This window comes from Vitis vinifera, chromosome 7 (genome assembly GCF_030704535.1).
Source record: "Vitis vinifera cultivar Pinot Noir 40024 chromosome 7, ASM3070453v1".
NCBI lineage: Eukaryota > Viridiplantae > Streptophyta > Magnoliopsida > Vitales > Vitaceae > Vitis > Vitis vinifera.
The window spans coordinates 4,881,309-4,901,341 of record NC_081811.1 but is presented as its reverse complement, the minus strand read 5'-3'; the positions used below and the strand labels follow the sequence as shown (position 1 = coordinate 4,901,341).

General features: G+C 32.9%; 2 protein-coding genes across 3 annotated transcripts; both read left to right on the top strand.

Moving 5' to 3' along the window:
* Positions 1 to 9,993: 9,993 nt before the first annotated feature.
* On the top strand, positions 9,994 to 14,603 carry LOC100252099 (glycogen synthase kinase-3 homolog MsK-3-like). 2 transcript variants are annotated; one of them, XM_010653993.3, is made up of 12 exons: positions 9,994 to 10,212; positions 11,611 to 11,703; positions 11,801 to 11,860; positions 11,977 to 12,249; positions 12,461 to 12,535; positions 12,674 to 12,730; positions 12,827 to 12,967; positions 13,058 to 13,108; positions 13,502 to 13,597; positions 13,691 to 13,774; positions 14,107 to 14,209; positions 14,301 to 14,603. In XM_010653993.3, the coding sequence occupies exons 1-12, from the start codon at positions 10,156 to 10,158 to the stop codon at positions 14,381 to 14,383; spliced, it is 1,173 nt and encodes a 390-aa protein (XP_010652295.1). In that variant the 5' UTR covers positions 9,994 to 10,155; the 3' UTR covers positions 14,384 to 14,603. The 2 variants fall into 2 exon arrangements, with proteins under 2 accessions (XP_010652295.1, XP_059593920.1); XM_059737937.1 differs by lacking the exon at positions 9,994 to 10,212 and adding an exon at positions 11,329 to 11,517.
* Positions 14,604 to 17,663: 3,060 nt separating this feature from the next.
* Positions 17,664 to 19,708, top strand: LOC100253880 (polygalacturonase At1g48100). Its single transcript, XM_002272697.4, has 6 exons — positions 17,664 to 18,211; positions 18,294 to 18,461; positions 18,551 to 18,595; positions 18,684 to 18,891; positions 18,978 to 19,059; positions 19,143 to 19,708. Exons 1-6 carry the CDS (start codon positions 17,819 to 17,821, stop codon positions 19,642 to 19,644), a joined length of 1,398 nt encoding a protein of 465 aa, XP_002272733.2. The 5' UTR covers positions 17,664 to 17,818; the 3' UTR covers positions 19,645 to 19,708.
* The last annotated feature ends 325 nt before the right edge of the window (positions 19,709 to 20,033 follow it).

Genomic DNA, 20,033 nt, shown 5'->3' with positions numbered 1-20,033 from the left:
TATTTCCAGGTAGCCGCGTGAGGTTTGACGAGTGGAGAGGGCTAATGCGGTGTGAATTGACCAAAACGCCCCTCTCTTTGAACCGGTCGGTCTGTTGACTTTTTTAACACCACCTTGCGTCAGCTGAAATTTTGGGTTTTCATCATTGTACATCATTAGAGCGTTTATTACTTGTCATTAACATAACAATTTTCATAATGCACAATCATTAATATCATAATTAAGGATTTTCGATGCTGTTCTTATACATTTTTTAATTTAATGATTAATGATGAGTTAGTAAGGATAATTTGGGCAGAAAGGGGAAAATTAGGAAAGTCGGAAAGTAGGAAGTAATTGCCGACAAGGATGGTTTAGGAGGAGGCTTGCGTTCACATTTGGTTGACGTGGGAAGACGACTTTATTGATGCACGAGTCAGAGTGCCGTTGTTTATTATTTGACAAGGAGCACCCTCGATTTCATACGAAATCACGAAATAGCCCCTCATGAATCATGAATTCACGATCACCCACCAACCTTGTAGTTCATGCCAAACGTAAGAATATACGCGTAGACAGAAGATGTGATATGATGACATGATTAATTAAATTAACGTTTCATGGACCTTTTCGATTTGAATTTTGTGACTCCTAGGCAAACTGCCACTTAAACGACTTCGTTTTGTTTTAAAATGCTGACCTATCTGTGATATCATTGGATTTGGGAGCCATGGTCATTATTATTGGATATGCTTGGAAATGTTTCTAAAAATAATTTTCAATATATAAATGATTTTATTTTTATATTTAATATCCATTTTTAATTTTTTAATTTTTGTTTTTATTTTCATTTAATTTATTTATAAATCCCCGTTTGAATTATATTCTCTAAATATGATTTTCCTAATTATTTATCATAATAACTTTTAATTGTTGTAAGCAAACAAATATATCGGTAGTTGGATAAATATCAATAGATATTTTAACAAAAATATCAATATTTAAAAAACTTTATGAAATAAGTAAGAATATAAATATTAAAGTTATATTTGTAAGTGTAATTGATATAAGTATGATTAAAAATAGTTTAAATTCCTTTAATATATTTATATTCATTTATTTTAAAATTTTAAAAATATTTTTATTAAAACATGTTTTATTACATTTTAAATAAAAAATTAAATTAAATTGATTTATATAAAATATTTTATTTGAAATTTTATTTCTAAAATTTTATTGTAAATTTGTGGTAACAACTTTTTCTATTAAAATTAATTGATTTAAATAATTAAAATTATTAATAATTTATCTTATCAAATTAATTTTAATTTATAAAATATTAAGACTTTCATTAATTTTTTTATAATGTATCAATTTTTTAGTAAAATTATATTTTTAAATGATAGTAATTTTTTAAAATAAAATTAATGAGATAAATATGAAATGTAGTTTAAAATAAAATGATAATATAAATTATATATATATATAAAGGTGTTTTTTGAAACGTTGCCTAAAAAGTGGGCGATTTTTTTTATGCCACCCGTCTTCATGGTACATTGTCCCATTCTCGATTTTATCATCTATTTTTCACTTATTTTCACTTTGTTACCGATATATCGATAATTTTAATGATTTTCATCTTATCAATTATTGGAGGCCAATTTCATTTCAACCACTACTAATAATTGATTTTTCACTAATATTTCAATGATAAATTCCAATTTCGATTCTTCAAACATTGGTTATAAGTTTACTTGTAACTCACACTTTTGATGACTCCAATCTTTTTCCCTTTTTTTTCTTTAAAAAAAATAAAAAAAATTTAGTGTCATTCGTGTAGGAGTTCATAGACGAACTTTTCTAATAGCTTATGTTTTGTTACTAGAAGGTGGTAGTTAGACATAACCCTAATTTTCAAGGAAAAAATAGTTATGGTAATCTTAAAGTATTTACCACAATTCATATTAGAATTTGTTATCGAATTAGAAGGTACGTTGGGATGAGTATGCTTCCAAGATTTGTAATACCCAAGTGTCACAATCAACTCTAGAATGCCAAATGCTCAACCAAGTCATTTACTCTCCAGAAGCCAACTTTGGATGGTTGGGTTTCAAACCCACTTCCTGTCGTGGGTGTTGAATTGAATCTCCCCTTTTGACCATTTGTCTTTTGGGCATTGTTCTGATCCCTCTATTCCCCCGTGAAAATGATCAGAAATATCAGTACATTGTCTGCTGTCAAAGGAGATAATTTTTTTATTGATATCTGCAAGTAGGTAAACACAAGTTGCTTAGCTAATCCTCTGAAGGTTTGACCTTTAATACACTCTTTTGGTTCATAGGTTGCCAGATAACCATGTCAAAAATCATTGTGTTTTGGAATCTCTGGTTGGTTTGGCATACACGGCCCTCTGTGGAGTGTGTACTTCCCTATCTTGGTTAGGTTTGCCCAATACTTTACATTATAGTAGGACACTGGGCTTCTATTTAGATGTATTTATCCTTTACCCTCTTTTTTTTATGTATAAAAAATTGGGTCTAGAGCATCATCCATTGGAAAATGGTTATAGAAAACTATGGGTTTGGTGGTCCAACTCCCACACCCGCTTGCCTGGCCTTGAAAGGTCTAGATTGGGCAGCCAGAAGGGTCCAAGCTTCCAAACATGCAGTCCTGGAGTGGTTTGTGGCCTAGAATTTTTGTGCTTTTTAGCTTTGTTTTGGGGCTTAGTTGCTTCTCAATCGACACCCAAAGCTTTCTTGATCTAAAGGTTGTTTCACCCATTCGAGGTGAATTGAGAAGCTTCGCAAGCGTGTTGCTGGCTCAAAGTCATGATAACTAGAGGCTCATAACTGCGGGCTTTCCCTTTCATTACCGTCCAAGCCTCTGTTTTTATTGGGGTGCATGTTGCTCTCCCTGATCACATGGCTCCAACCCCGTCTTCATCAATGTGTAAAATAATGATAAATACGAGCTTAATAGAAAAATCAAAACTAAGGATTATCATTCATTTTTTTTCACCTATATATTTTAGCCCTAGATGCACTCTGTAATGTGCAAAACATGTGTTGTGTACATGCATTATTCAATGCTCCACCTTGGAAGTTAGCAACCATGAAAGGAGTAGATTTGTAAAGAGGGGTTGATGGTAGGATAGACCTTCATGAAGATTAAAGAATGGTTGGCTTTGAGAAAAATGTGTGATTATAATAATGTGGAACAAATATGGGATGATTTTATTGTGACAGAGGCACGTTTGTGTGATGAGAAATGACTTCCCAAATTGTACCAAATGGCAAAGCAAAAGCCAAGCTCTCACCTACCATCCCTGCCCTGGGTGAAGGGATCAATTTATATTCATATATATAAATTATCCCTGTCCGGCTGTCCCTGGCACCATCACATCCCCTAAACTAGTCCCTACTCCTTTTAGGTTTCTTTCCCTTTCCCACCTCTTGTTTTTCCTCCCACTCATCCCAACTCTTTCCACTCGTATCATGTGGGATAAAAGAAGAGCATGACGTGGAGGAGGGAAGGAAGGTGAAGGATAGAAGATGAAAATGGGAGTTATGATCTTTGTAAGGAGGTTAAAGAATTCAACCTAAAATCTATCTACCCCCTTTTTTTTTTCAATAAAATTTAAATATAAAAAAAAATTAAAAAAATATTTTGCATTTTATCCTCACCCATCCGATCACCCACAATCTTAACCCTATCTCACTTTTTCTTTTTCTTTTTTTTTTCAACTTTTATTTTTATTTTTTTCCATTGTCCTTCCTTTCTTTCCTTTTTTTTTCCTTTTGCGCTGAGTCATGACCAGTCGCTATTGCCACACGCCTTCTATTTATTTATGTTTTCTTCCTTTTTTATTTTTTTATTTTTTTGGAGAAAGAACAAGGGAAAGGAAGGAAGGAGGAAAATAAAGGAAAAAAAAAAAGAGATGGGGATAGGGTTTTGGGTGAGTGAAGAATGAAGATAAGGAAAGAGGAAGAGGGCGTTTTTGACTTTTCATATTTAAGATTTATTTATATATTAAAAAAAAGATGGGGTGGAGAGATTTTAAGGAACGGTTTTAAGATTAGGTTATTTGAATAAAATGATCAAAACCCAATTTTTAAAATTTAACCCTTAATACTTTTTTATTTCATTTTTTATTAAAATATTCTTATTAATTTCTTATAAAAATAACATTTTTTTTAAAACTTATATATAAATACTTGAAATGATAAAGGGTATTTATGTAAAAAATAAATAAAATATTTTTTTAATAAAAACATAAAAAAAAATTAGATTCATAATTTGAGGATTATTCTATCCTTTTAATCGAATATTTCTTTAAGATTTCACTGACTTGGGCTTTATAAGATTTATAAGATTTATTTAGGCCCATGAGCAGCGTATTCAAGCCCAACCCATCACCACAAGGAATCTGTTCAGTAGGGGTTCGGGCTTAACAGATGGATGGGCAAATTGAGCCCACTAACCTGGGCTATTATCGTGTTTAATTTAGTTAGCTTAAATATGAGAAACCTGAAATCCATTGAAAATCATTTGAATAAATTTGTGTTAAGAATAATTCCTTACCTTTTACTCTTCATATTAAGAGTCTATTTGGGAGTAAGTATGATTAAAACATTTTTATCTATAACAGTATAATATATTATATATAAAAAGTTGATTTTTGAAAATAAATAAATAATCGACTAATCATCTAGAAATCACATTGAGTGATTTTTTAAACTTTAAAAATTTATCAAACACTTAATATAAGTACAAATTTAAATTCAGATAATATAGTAGTAATTTTTTATAGATATGCTAGATTATCACATGATCAAATTTGTTGAACATTAATTTCATCAATCTCTTGAAACTCCCGAGTGTAGAAGAATTTGTGGAAGACATGTTTAGTTCTAATTGTGTATACATTTGCAAAATATATAGTGCATCATGTATTTATGAGCTCCCATAAAACGATAAATTATCATATTTTATAATAGTAATTTATATATAAAAGTTTTTTATTTAAAAAAAAAAGCGTATCCAAATTGAATATACTTCATATTTTGTATTTTAAAAATAAAAAAAATAGTAATAATTTTTTTAAATCATAATAAAATATAAAAGTTAAAGACATTTTCCCAAAACTCATTCAAATCCAACTTCTCTACTTTTATTTATTATTATTATTATTTTTTACTTCTAATGAAGGAACTATATTAAAAATTTTAATAGATGTAATTTGTTCATTAGGCTTTCTATATGTACTGATTGATGAATTGACATTCCATTTGGAAAGTTTTCAATCTATAAAAGAAAATAGAATACTATAAAAAGAATAAATATTTCATGAGACATACAAGCTCCTATAAAAGCGACAAATTAAGAATTTGTATACAAAAGTTTTTTTTATTTTAAAAACAAAAAATAGAAAGTCTATCCAAATTGAATATACTTCATATTTTCCATTTTAAAAATTTTAAAAATAGTAATAATTTTTTTAAATCATAATAAAATATAAAAGTTAAAAAGACACTTTCCCATTACTCATTCAAATCCAACTTCTCAACTTGTAACATAGAAGAAGATAAAAGATGAATCAAATACTCCTATTGATGCCGTACAAAGCAAGATTCATTCTTAGGCTAAGCAAAGTCCATATCGTGGCTACCAAAACGACACTAATTTCTTCTATTTTTCTAAGACTTGCACTATTTCAACAACTAGTAGATGCTAATTTCCTATTCATGTGGTCCGGCTTTGATCAGTTTGACGAGAAAATTTGAAAAAAAAAAGAAGAAAAAATCAAAGATGGAGATGGTCAAATAATGTGGGTGGTGACTTGGTACGATCATTATCAGCATACTTTTCGAAAGAGCCAATCATAATTGTTTTCATTTAAACCGCAATCACCAGCCTGCTGTTTTCAGATTCATCCCTATCCATAACTCACCAATCTGATTCTTCTCCTCCCTTTCTCTTCCTGCTTGCTACAGGATGCCATGCTTGTTATTTTAGTAGCCACTGGTTTTAGATAAAGTGATTGTTGAAAATTATTTTAATATTTATAATTTATAAATTAGGGTTTTACTTCTTTGTTAATAATATTTATGATTAAAATATTATCTTCTATTGTTGAAAATATGAAAATATTTTGTATATATTAATATTTTAGTTCGTATAATTCACTTTTTTTTTATAAAAAAAATTGTTAAAAATTTAATTATTTTAATTAAATTTTTTTGTTTTGAATAATGAGTAACATAAAAAATAAATAAAAATGATAAAAATAATGTTTTGATTCATAAATTATATAATATTAATATATTAGTGACCACGTAAATAAATTTAAAAAAGAAAAGAAAAGTCATTAGTTTTCAACTTTTCATTTATAGTACGTGGTGGTCAACATCAAAGTTCAAATCTATGAAGGAAGCAACAAAAGGAGGTAGATAGACTATTCTTATCAAAAATTTAATTTAATCAATCACCGTCCAAACCTAAGAAAAAGTAGGTTTGACCACGTTAAAAACCGTGTTTGATCAAATAAAAAATGCCATCTAAGACCATGAGTTTTTTTTTTTTTTTTTTTTTGCGGTATTTTAATGATTAGTAAGAGTGTTGACCTAAAGTTTAAAGTTTATATTATACTTTATCAAGCCTTGCCTTATAAAGGAAGGTGCAAATAATAATAATAATAATAATAATAATAATAATAATAATAATAATAATAAAATAAATAAATAAATATAGTCCTACAAGCCATTTTATACAGGCTTACAAAGTTATCTAGGACCCATTTAATATATATTTTTTATTTTCAATGTGATTACAAGCCTGAATTAAAGTTATAATTGTGATCTTTTAGTATTCTTAGTATTGTGAAGTTAAGGAAATGTTCTAATAATTTTCCTAATCTTAAAAAAAGCTTTTAATTCTAAATTTTTTTATCAATGTTATGCTTGTTCAAGCCTGCAACAACGCATCAAGACTTTAAATTGTGCACTAATCTTCAATAGCTTACTCAAGTTATAATAATGCATCTTTTCAAATTAAAAACCTCACCTTCATTATGCTTTTATAAGTTAAACAATGGCATCTTCGTTTTTTTTTTTTTTTTTTTCTGGGCATTGTAATCACAGAACAACTCCGAGTAATGTTGTGCATCTCTCCTGTGCATTCCAACTTAACATAACACACTTTCTATTTTCAACATAAAAAAAAAAGCAAAAAAAAAACAAAAGAACTTTGCGAATCTTCATATTGTTACACGTGCCCAAGCTTATTTGCTCTATTTCTTATATTTTTTAATTCCAAAACTTAGTTTTTTTTCCCATTAAAGAACCCTCAACACTATAAAATAATTTTTTTTTGTACCCCAAGTGAATTATATCCAAAAATTTAAGTGTTGAATATACCCAAAATTAAAAAAACATTAAAATTTTCATTTTTATTCATTCCATTTACACACTATGTATCCATTCGGGTACTTCGATATATCTTTATACATTACAAACACTAATACTTCCTACTTTTATTGTTATTATAAAACTTCTATACATAAAAAACATAATCTCTCTAGTCCTTAATTATAGTACAACCTCAACTCTCTTTTGATGTATTTATTTGCAACTTAGCTTATAGAAAACCATTTTATAGAAGAGATAGGTCACAACTTGGTAGGGAAGAGTTTAATTGTTATAAAAGAGTTTATAAGATGCTTACGTAAAATATTTTATACAATTTAGAATAATAATTCATATAAATCACAAAATTTTGACTTCGTATGGATAATTATATTATATCCAATAATAAGCATCACACATTATACATCTTTCTTGAACAAACTCCTTCTACAACCCGATAATATTGATTGAAAAGTATTTTGAAATTCTCATTTAAGGATATTTGTTTGTTCAACCCCTTTTTAAGTAATTTTTAAAGTGGCAAATGATTGTTGTTATTAGTCACTAATTTTCTATATTGTTACATGCACCCTAGCTTACTTGCTCTATTTCCAATATTTTTCAATTCCAACACTTGGTTTTTTTTCCCATTAAAGAACCCTCAACACTATTAAATAATTTTTTTTGTACCCCAAGTAAATTAGATCCAAAAATTCAACTGATGAATATACCCAAAATTAATTAAAACATCTCAAAACAAAAAATATTGAAAGTTGCATTTTTATTCATTCCATTAATACACTATGTATCAATTGAGGTACTTCAATATATCTTTACATATTACTAACATTGATACTTCTTACTTGTATTGTTATTATAAAACTCTTTTATTCCATTATAAAACTTCTATACATAAAAAACATAACCTCTCAAAACAAAAAATATTGAAACTTGCATTTTTATTCATTTCGTTAACACATTATGTATCCATTCATGTACTTCAATATATCTTTACATATTACTAACATTGATACTTCTTACTTCCATTGTTATTATAAACCTCGTTCATTCCATTATAAAACTTCTATACATAAAAAAAACATAACCTCTCAGAGTCCCTAATTATGGTACAACCTCAACTCTCATTTGACATATTTATTTGCAGCATTTTATAGAAGGATAGGTCATAACTTGGTAAGGAAGAGTTTAGTTGTTATAAAAGAGTTTATAAGATACTTAACGTAATATATTTTATGCAATTTAAAATAACAATTCATATAAATCACATAATTTTCACTTTATATGGATAATTATATTATATCCAATAATAAGTATCACACACTATGTACCTTTCTTGAACAAACTCCTTCTACAACCTGTAACGGTAATATTGATTGAAAAGTATTTTGAAGTTCTCATTGAGGGATATTTGTTTGTTAAACCCTTTTTAACTAATTTTTAAAGTGGCAAATTGATTGTTGTTACAAACAAGTAAATTAGTCAATAATTTCCAAATTTTCAGCCACTCTCTTCAAGCACACAACTGAGCAAGCTATCAGCTTGCTTTTCAAAATAACATAGACTCCACCACTTCTTATTCTCAATTAAATAAATTCATTAATTTTCATCAATAAAATTAACAAAATTAATCAACTCTTAATCAAACCCAAGTCATTACAATAGCCTACATTTAACACGTATCATGTCTATGTGCCCATTATACACTACAAGTCCTAATAACGCCTTGCACTTATTCGTGAAGAGGTTTGATGTATCAAGAGTATGCATTTGCTATCCCACAGTCATTACCCTTGAGTTGTTCCTAGTGAGGCCACAACCCATCCTCCCCCTTTAAAGGACATTCTAAGTCATTTCCAACATGTAAGAGTGAGATCTCAAATATGTTTCCATAAGTATAATGAATTTTCTCTAATTATAGAAAATTTGGAAAAGCGTCCATCACTTGGAAAATTCTTCAACTTCTAGCAACTTAAGAAACTCATTAAAGTACCAACTTCCAACACTTGTCATGCTCAACCTACATGAGTGTACCACCACATGTCATGGCCCGGCCAACTTATGCTTCCAACAGTTGTCATGCCCCAACTTATGCAACGTATACCAACAATACTGTGTGCACTGATGACATTACATGCTACCCATCACATACAAGCTTGTTGCACTCAAGCCATTCAACCTCTGCTTTGATCTCCTTAAGGCCGTCTCAACGAAGTTTCCACCTGTGTGCGTCTTTGAAAGCCATAACCGCTACCATGAGTAAGTTTTCAAAGTCACAACATGACATTGCTTAAGTTTAGGCATGCCAACACCAACATATTTATGAATCCTATTTTGGCTCCTTCTCATGTGAAATTAGGGAAGGATTGACTGTTTCAGAAATTTCTTTATGTGGTTGAAAATGATTGGATTAGTTAACTAAAATGGACTTTAATACTCTATTCAAATGGATAAAACACTTGAAAAGAAAAATAATAATAAAGAAACAAAAAAGAAAGAGAAAGTTGAAAGCAGCGTTTGAATGGTCAAAAAGAAGAGACTGTGGAAAAGGATTTGTTAAATTAATTTAAAAAAAAAGGACATAAATGTTTGGGCTCTTTCTGTTTTGTTGACTGCCAATTTGCCATCAAACTCAGACAGGAATGTCCTAACACCCTCCCTTCTCTCTCTCTCTCTAGAAATCCACAGGTTTAACAGATTTGATCAATACCCTTCTGCTGAAATCGCTTCATTTGCCTGTTTCTGAATTCGGGTCATGCATTTTTCTCCGAACCACCGATCTCTTCCGCTTCAGAGAATCCTGACCCATTCGGTATAGTTTTTTTTTTTCTTGGAATTTTTTTCCCTTCTTGTGTTTGAATTTGCTGTGTTTTGTTGATTTTTTTTTTCCCAGTGTTTGTGGGTTTGGATAAGGTGATTTTTCATTGTGATCTTTCAAGATCTTCTCTTTTATGGGTTTTCATTTAAAAAAAAAAAAATTTAGGTTGTTTCTTTTTCTTTCCCTTTTTGTGGGGGGTTTGTGGTCTGATGTTCTGTTTGGTTGCTGAGGAAGTCTGGGAAAGGGAAGGGAAAAAAAAAAACTGAAATTTTTAGTTGCACAGGAATTTATTTTTTCGTATTTTTTTTTCCCTGAAAACTTGAGCTATGAAAAACTTTAACCGGGGGGTTTTTTTTTTTTTTTTTGAAATTTTTTGTTTACTGGTGTTTTCTCAGCTACCAACCGGGTGTTTTCGGGAATTTCTTATTTTTTGTTTGTCTAAAATAATTGCTCTCTTTCTCGTTCTATTTTTAGCTTTTTACTTTTGGTCTTATGGGGTTGAGTTTTTTTTTAAACAAATTTGCTCAGCCCTCCATTTGGTTGCAGAGAAAATGGAAGAAAAGGAGAAAAAAAAATATTGAATTTTGTGTTTATGTCGTTTTGGGTCTCTGTAAATGGAAATTCCTCGACCTCAAAGCTCAATAGTTGACAATAATAGTATGAAGGTTAAAGATTCAAGCTTTTAAAAGCTAGCATTTTCATTTCTTATCTTTTTCCAATAACTATGTAAATTTGGATTTTGTACATGTCTATTATTGGCTTCTCCCGAGAATCATGGATTTAAAATGAAGCTGATTTGGTCAATTTAGGTTTTCAATTATTGAACTATTTATGCACTACTCCTTTGACAACTTCATGTTTGACAAGAACAATTTCAAAATTTTTTATTATTGATACTGGCCATTTCTGTTTTTGTCCAAGTTCATTAGATGATTTATCTAATCAGGTTGTACATCTAAGTAGAATCTTGTTCCATTTATGTTCTCTGGTTGTCCTCCGTTTGTGGGAACATAGAGTTTGGTGATTATGGGGTATATGCGGCTGGGCTTGTATTAGGTATAGTTTGTTTTTTTTTATGAAGGAACTATATGGTAGGTGTGTTTTCTGCAGGTAAGTTATAGACTTCTATAATCAATTTGAGAGTAATCGGGAAGGGGATCTGCTCAATTCTCTTTTCTTGAGCTAATGGCTTCAGTAAGCATAGCGCCTGCTTCTGGCTTGAGAGAACCCAATGGGAATACTGTTGGTGTTGATAGGTTGCCTGATGAGATGAATGACATGAAAATTAGGGATGACAAGGTGGATCATGTGGTTCCTTTGCTTCATTTTTTCTTCTTCTTCTCTTTTTGATTTATTGTTGGGCCATCTTAAATCTGTCTTGATATCTTGTAGGAAATGGAAGATACTGTGGTGGATGGTAATGGGACAGAGACTGGTCATATAATTGTAACAACTATTGGAGGGAAAAATGGCCAGCCAAAGCAGGTAAGTTTTTGTGATGTTATCCCTCTTTTTGGACAACTTGGTTATGTGATTGCATGATTTTTGATCATGACACAAATTTTCCCTTTTATAACTGTAGACCATCAGCTATATGGCAGAGCGTGTTGTTGGGCATGGATCTTTTGGAGTAGTGTTCCAGGTAAGAGTTTGGTGAGTGGGTAATGGGTATCTGAGTAACGGCCTGTGTGTTCTGGCTGAAACAAATTTTATGTCTTGATTTGGTCAAATAAGGATATATATGCTTCTTTTATGCAGGCAAAGTGCTTAGAGACTGGTGAAACAGTTGCAATTAAAAAAGTTCTTCAAGACAAGAGATACAAGAACAGAGAGTTACAGACTATGCGTCTTCTGGACCACCCTAACGTTGTGTCGCTGAAACACTGTTTCTTTTCAACAACTGAAAAGGAAGAGCTCTATCTTAATTTAGTGCTTGAGTATGTCCCTGAGACTGTTCATCGGGTGATCAAACACTACAATAAGATGAACCAGAGGATGCCAATGATATATGTGAAACTTTACACTTACCAGGTTTGTATTATATATATATATAGTCTGATTTTATTAACTTTGCTGTTTTTTATTTTTATTCCACAATCCTGTTGAATTTATATCTTTATATGGCACTATTTATATAACATTGTTATGTTTGCTATGGATTTGTTGTTCATGAAATTGTTATTACTGATTCACTTGTGGCACTCATTTGTGTGTTTATTTACTGAATTTGATTTTTCTACAGATTTGTAGAGCGCTGGCTTACATTCATGGTGGTATTGGAGTATGCCACAGGGATATAAAACCTCAAAATTTATTGGTATGTTAACGAGTGAATGTATTACTTCATGTTCCACTAAACTGTTCATTTTACTCGTCATTCTTTAATTATTTTTACATTTATCTTGTCATTTCTTTCTCTAATTATAAGATTATAACACTTCACTTTTTGGAACAGGTTAACCCACATACCCACCAGCTAAAGCTATGTGATTTTGGAAGTGCAAAAGTTTTGGTTGGTTTTCTTGCATCCTGGAATGATTATGTAACTCTCTTTTATATGTTGGTGATATCTGATGATTTAATTAGTTATCTTTTAAAAATTTTGCAGGTAAAAGGGGAATTGAACATATCTTACATCTGTTCTAGGTACTATCGAGCACCTGAACTTATATTTGGTGCAACTGAATACACCACAGCCATTGATATCTGGTCAGCCGGCTGTGTTTTGGCTGAACTACTGCTTGGACAAGTAAGCAACACATTGTACATGGCTTATGCCTTACATTTTTTATTTCCTTTTTAATATGTATGCTAATAAGTACTTATCTTTTGATGTCAGCCTCTCTTTCCCGGGGAGAGTGGAGTGGATCAGCTTGTGGAAATCATTAAGGTGATCATACTGTCACATATCTCAGCCATTAGAGCTTCTATTTGAGCTGTATTGGATTCCACATTATTCTTAGAGAGATATCTAAAATTGGTTAGACTAAAATCTAGGCAAGTTGATGATCCCTAACCCAGAAGAAACTGTTCACTGCATTCTTAGTTGAGAATGATCATGATCGGTGTAGTGTTAATGTTGTAATTATCCAATTGGGTTGTCATCCTGGGAGAATCTCTTTGGGCATTCATTGGTGGTTCCACAAAAAGCATTTTGTTCATTTCTATTGGACCCATGCAATGTGGTGCTGAGTCTGCAGTTGCTCCTTTCCATCTTGTTTGTGATTTTAGTATCCATCCCTTATTAATGTGTTTTCTACAATATTTTCTTATTTGCATGCAGGTTTTGGGCACCCCAACAAGAGAGGAAATTAAGTGCATGAATCCCAATTACACAGAATTTAAATTCCCACAAATTAAAGCCCACCCATGGCACAAGGTACTGGATAGAAGCAGGATATTACTTCAATTCTGCTATGCTTCTTACAACCTCACGAATATTGATTTTCATTCTTATTGTACCTCCTATCAGATATTCCATAAGCGGATGCCCCCTGAGGCCGTTGATCTTGTCTCAAGACTGCTGCAGTACTCTCCGAACCTTCGTAGCACAGCTGTGAGTACATTGAATTTCTAATGAGCTATGCAATCATTATTGTTCTAGTTTTGCTGTCTTTGCTTCCTTCTGGCAATGCCGTACTAAGCCATTTTTGCTTGTGTTATGGTCATCCTCTGGCATGCCCATTATTTTTTTCTCGAGTCAATAAATGTGTCTTCTGCAATGACAAGCAATAGAGGAGGCTTTTTTCCTTTAGATTCTTAGTTACGACATTTTCTTATAGATAACTTATATGCTGTGATTCCTGGAAGGCATGTGAAGACAGTTGGATCCAACCTCTTCTTTCAAACTTGAATTTTTGACTTGATGTTTATTTATTTTCTATGCAGCTGGAGGCTTTGATCCATCCCTTTTTTGATGAGCTACGTGAGCCAAACACCCGTCTGCCAAATGGACGTTTCCTTCCCCCATTGTTCAACTTCAAGCCTCATGGTACAAATTATTTTAAAATTATTCTTTTTGCTGTTTTTTATCCCAGTGAAATGGCTGACCAATGTTTGTTATTGCTGCTTCGACTGATCAGAACTAAAGGGCGTGCCTGTTGATATGTTGGTGAAGTTGATCCCAGAACATGCGAGAAAGCAATGTGCCTTCCTTGGGTTGTGATGTGGTTCTTTGTACTTGATGAGTGTTCACAGCAGAAAAGTGCAGTCTGCCATCAAGAAGTAGCTATTTTTTAATTTTCTCCTCTTCATTTGTTCTTTCTACCTTTTAGTTTCCCTGGTATTCATTTCTTGTTTCTAAAAGCAGATCAAGCAAGCTATGCTTTATATGTTCCCAAATTATAACAGTATATTGAATGCAAAGATTGTTTTCTTCTTTTCAAGTATAATTTGCTTCACCACTACCAAATGTCCTTTCACCCATCGCACTACTCAGGCTAAAGCCAATAACCAATTCTTCATTTTCTATCAAATCTAACCTCGTGTTGAAGGCAAAAGTGTGAAAAAATGTGAATGATAATCATTTGCCCTAGTTTATGAAGGGCAAAGGAGAGGCACAGTATGTGATTGCATGAATATATGGTGCTCCACCCCCCTTCATCCTCAGGTTGAAGATATAGTGCCTTGTGTTGAAATGGGGTCATGTTATCATTTCCTGCTGAATTTTTCCGACCATCTTTGCTCCCTCAGCATCCACTTCATTAAAACAATAATAATAATAAATAAAGGAAGGTGGGTATTGAAAGAGAGTAGAGGGGTGTGTTTGACAAACACCTTTTCAGAAACCAACCTGTGTAACACAGTTGATCTGAAAATTCATCCAATGAGCTGTTATGTAGAATGATAAAAACTGATTTACCAGTCAAAATAAAAAACTGGTATGGGTCTGATTTCTTGATCTGAATGAGCTGTTAGGTAGAATGATCAAACTTCTTCCTTCAATCAATATCATGGACCAGACAATTCTGCATATTTAACTTCTACGCTTGCTCTCAAATCAAAGCCTTAAAAGTTTGCAACCCAGCTTTACACATTTGTATCAAAATGTGTCCATTTGTAGAACAAGGGTTTCAACCGAAATTGTCAATCAAAAAGAAATTTGAGTCCCATATGTGGCTGAGAAATGTGGGTTGACAATTGAAAAAGCAGCTCGCATGCAAGAGTGCCTTTTTTTTACCTAACCGAAAGCTTCTTTTTATCATGCGAGAACAACAGAGTGATAAAGGCAACTACATCCAGCAATGTCACCAAAAAGCAATTGGAACTGGGGCTGTGCCAAACTTGTTTTCTTGGAGAGGGACCTGTGATAACTGCTAATGTATGAAAACTGGTACTTGGAAGAGACCTTGTAGGCTGGCTCATCTTCTGTGGAGACCTCATATGGGGAAAGAATGAAACTAGGTTTTCAGTTGTAGTTTTGTCTACCCACATATGTTGTTTTGATCTCATCAATCAGATCTTCCAAATGGGATTTATATAAGAACTTCAACTCCTTCCAATGAGAATGTTTTTACCAAAATTTGAGTTGTATATTTGCTTGAATTCATCTACCAGAACCCCACCAAGGGTGTTAAATTTCATGGATTACTGAAATAGCATTGTAGCAGAAAAGTAATGATTGTCTCAATTTATGGAAGTTGGAGCTCTCTCTCTCTCTCTCTCTATATATATATATATATATATCCCACCAAATGGAACCCATTTCAGACAAAAAGACTGTTGAAGTGGGCGAAAAAAAGGACCACATATAGTGGAAGAGATTGGGTTAGTGAGTGAAATAAACCTTCTGAAGACAATAAAAGGCCTGAAGTGGGTTGGGCAATGTGAGTCATGTGACAGGTACAAGAAATCAAACCCTCTCTCCAGGCTAAGCCTGGCCATAGTTGAAAGTTTGAAAGCAACAGCAGGGTGGCTCTCTAAATTCTATTTAACAAAAATTTGTTTCAGATAGTGTGAAGGAAATCAAATGATAAATATTGGTTTAATTGCCAAGTATAACATCAATTAAGCTTGGTCTCAAATGCTACTTGCCATTTCTATCCAGAGTTCTACCAAGTTACAGTAGAAGGTACCCTCTATGGTGTTTTGAGCCAACAAAAAATAAAAAAATAAAAAAGAAAAAAAAATCCACACAAATAAACTTCCTTCTAAAATAATTTCCAAATTAATATATCTCATGGGGGATTTTTATTTTTTTATTTTTTAATGACAAAACCTTGATTAGTAACTATGGTTTCAAATATATATATATACATATTTTTAAAATATAAAATCATAGTTGATAACTACATTTTTTAAATTTAAGTTTAAAATCATAATTATTAACTGTGATTTTGACCATTTAAAAAAATTAAAATTGTAATATTACTAAATTATCAACTACAGTTTTGTGACGTGGATAAAATGCATTAGTTTAAAATTTATTTTGATATAAAGCATATTTCATGGTTCTTCAAAAATCACAAGAAAATATAAGAAATAGAAAATTGAGTAAAAAAAAATATAAGGAAAGAAACAAATGAATAAAAATAAAAATCAAATCTAAATTAATAAAATATTTTTATATATTTCCACAAATTCATTCAACTTATTTTTTTTGTTAATATAAAAATTAAACAATTTACAAATGTATCACTTTTTAATTAATTTGAATTATATTGATTTTTTTATTTATTATAAATCAAATAAGCTTAGAATTTTTCCTTTTTTCCTTTTCCTTAGTACTTATTGTAACTAAAACATTGCCTAACAGATTTTGGTGATGTTCTCCTCATAAGGGCTCTGTCACAACCACTAAATGGTGAAGAGAAACAGTACTGACGTCTTTAAAATTTTAACAATAATGCAGATAGGGCAGACAAGTGCAATCACTCTTCTTAGTTGTGACTTCTTAGGAATGGCATATAGGTATAGTTCAAAATCCAATAGCCATATCCATTTTGTATTGCCATAAACGAAGATCTTCACAAGAATATATATACATGAGAACTGAAGAAGATTATTGATTTCAGTGTCGGCCTACTGCAATGCCAATTCTGAGAAACGGGGTCTGGTATCAAGCTGGGATTGAAGAAGGTTCCATTAAATAAGATTAGAATAATAGACTACAGTGGTGAATAGACCACAGAAAGTTAAAGTTATGGGAAGAACATGGGGGGCTTATCGCCCACTCATCTGATCACTTCCTTGTTATTCCGTTCACCTTTTTCCTGAACGGCCATATGCAGACTCCATTTGCTTCAAAAAGGCCTATGTCTCTCCATTGAATTGGTCGGTTCCCCGCCATTAAACCATTAAAAAAAAATTTGTAAGGTGCAGATGACTCTGGAGGACCTTAATTCCCACTAGCAGTTATTATATATATATATATATATATATATATATATATATATATATATATATATATATATATGAGCTCAGCCTTTTGGATTCTGCATGCACTCCTCCGCTAGGCCTCAGTTAACCTTTGCAACTTGCTCTAGTGTCCAGTGTCCACCCTGGTTTTATATGCAAAGGAAGTCTCAAGCTTCTTTCAGCTTCCCAAAGGGGTCTTTTCATCTAGTTGGTGCCAGTGATAAAGCTAATAGAGCCGAAAACAATGGAGTATTCCCGGGTTTTGTCTCTTGTTTTCTGCATTTGTGTCTGCTGCTGCTTCTTTTCCACTGCCCAAGCTAGATCCCATAAGCATAGTAAACATAAGCATGCTCATGCAAGCCCAGTATCCCAAATTTCCTTGCCCCCTTGCCCTCCGCCTGAGCCTGCTAACCAAACTAATGGTGGCCATTCCTATAATTCTACTAATGTTTTCGATGTACGTTCTTTTGGTGCTGTTGGAAATGGCATAGCAGACGACACACAGGCATTCAAGGCAGCTTGGGACACAGCTTGCCAAGTTGAGGAGTCAGCTATTGTCTTTGTTCCCTATGGTTACTCCTTTATGATTCAATCTACAATTTTCACAGGTCCTTGTCAAAGCCGCTTGGTTTTTCAGGTAATGTGGTTAGTCCAGGCATGTTGGTATATTCTATATTCCTTCAAAAGGTGAAAAAGACTAATGGGTTTCCGTAGAACAGGTTGATGGTACACTTACGCCACCAGATGGACCCGACTCCTGGCCACAGAATAACAGCAAGCGCCAGTGGCTGGTCTTTTACAGAATCAATGAAATGTCATTGCAAGGAGGTGGTCTTATAGACGGGAGAGGAGAGAATTGGTGGAACCTTCCCTGCAAACCCCATAAGGTATTGCTCAACTTTCTAGCTAAATCTCTCTCCCCCATTGTCGTCTCGAATTTATGGACTTTTGCTGATGTCCTAAATGGGTGACACAGGGAATAAATGGAACGACACTGCCAGGACCATGTGACAGTCCAATTGTAAGTCATATACATGGCTTGTATCCATTTCTTTTGTTAATTTGATGATAATTACTCAAAGCATTACCAAATAGTACTTCTGATGCAGGCCATAAGGTTCTTCATGAGCTCCAACTTGACTGTCCAAGGGCTTAGAATCAAGAACAGCCCTCAGTTTAACTTCAGGTTTGATAACTGCAGGGATGTTCATATCGAATCCATTTACATAACAGCTCCAGCTCTAAGCCCCAATACCGATGGGATTCACATAGAGAACACCAACAATGTCAAAATATATAATTCAGTAGTCTCCAATGGTTAGCCCAAAACCCAAGGACCTCATATATGTATATATATAGCTATATATTCTCCTCGTTACCATCCTCACAATCCCCTTTTGTAGGTGACGACTGCGTTTCTATTGGATCAGGTTGCTATGATGTAGACATAAAGAACATCACATGTGGACCGAGTCATGGAATTAGGTGATCAATTGGTTGCAATATTAATTTCTAGTCCCTTCATATAAATGTTCATAAACTCATCTTTTTCGATTTCTTTCATTCAGCATTGGAAGTCTAGGCAATCACAACTCTCGAGCCTGCGTTTCCAATATCACTGTTAGAGACTCCGTTCTGAAATATTCAGACAATGGGGTTAGGATCAAGACATGGCAAGGCGGATCAGGAGCTGTATCGGGAGTGACATTCAGTAATCTTCACATGAACAACGTTAGGAACCCAATCATCATCGATCAGTTCTACTGCCTCGCCAAACAGTGTATGAACCAGACCTCGGCAGTGCTTGTATCCAACATAATCTACAGCAACATCAAAGGAACCTACGACATTCGCAGTCCAGCAATGCATTTTGCTTGCAGTGACTCGGTCCCATGCACCAACTTGACACTCTCGGATGTGGAACTTCTTCCTGCTCAAGGAGAATTGATGTTGGATCCATTTTGTTGGAATGCATATGGGGACTTGGAAACACTGACTATCCCTCCAGTCTCCTGCTTGATGGAGGGCACTCCTCGATCCGCCCTCGAAAACTATTTAGACCATTGCTGATTAGTTTACTACTAGGTTAACAGTTTGTAAACAGATTATCCATATATGTACATATTTTTAACTATGAGATAATTGAGAAGTGTTTTCCTTCCTCTTCATTCAGTATACTGATCATGAGTATTGGTCCTCAATTCTGAGTGTTTTGTTTAGAGGACGAGGTTTAGGAATTATAATAATATGATCATAGACTTAGAGGTGGAGAAAGATTTGGGAGAGTGGATTAAATCTAAGAGGATTTTTTCATTTGTTGGCCAACAGGACTGAATAGAAATTGGGTATTGAAGTGGAGGAGCATCTCTTTTCTCCTGCCCATGCGCAACGGCTACTATCATCACTTTTGAGTGCATACTTACGTGCTCTGAAAAAGGCCCTGGACGGCGCACAAGCTA

Bases quoted from the DNA above. Each gene is read 5' to 3' on its own strand.
- LOC100252099 (XM_059737937.1), top strand. From the start codon at position 11,404: ATGGCTTCAGTAAGCATAGCGCCTGCTTCTGGCTTGAGAGAACCCAAT. The intron at 12,731-12,826 runs GTTGGTTTTCTT...AAAATTTTGCAG, and splicing joins TTGGAAGTGCAAAAGTTTTG to GTAAAAGGGGAATTGAACAT. The intron at 12,968-13,057 runs GTAAGCAACACA...TTTTGATGTCAG, and splicing joins CTGAACTACTGCTTGGACAA to CCTCTCTTTCCCGGGGAGAG.
- LOC100253880 (XM_002272697.4), top strand. From the start codon at position 17,819: ATGGAGTATTCCCGGGTTTTGTCTCTTGTTTTCTGCATTTGTGTCTGC. The intron at 18,212-18,293 runs GTAATGTGGTTA...TCCGTAGAACAG, and splicing joins AAAGCCGCTTGGTTTTTCAG to GTTGATGGTACACTTACGCC. The intron at 19,060-19,142 runs GTGATCAATTGG...TCTTTCATTCAG, and splicing joins GGACCGAGTCATGGAATTAG to CATTGGAAGTCTAGGCAATC.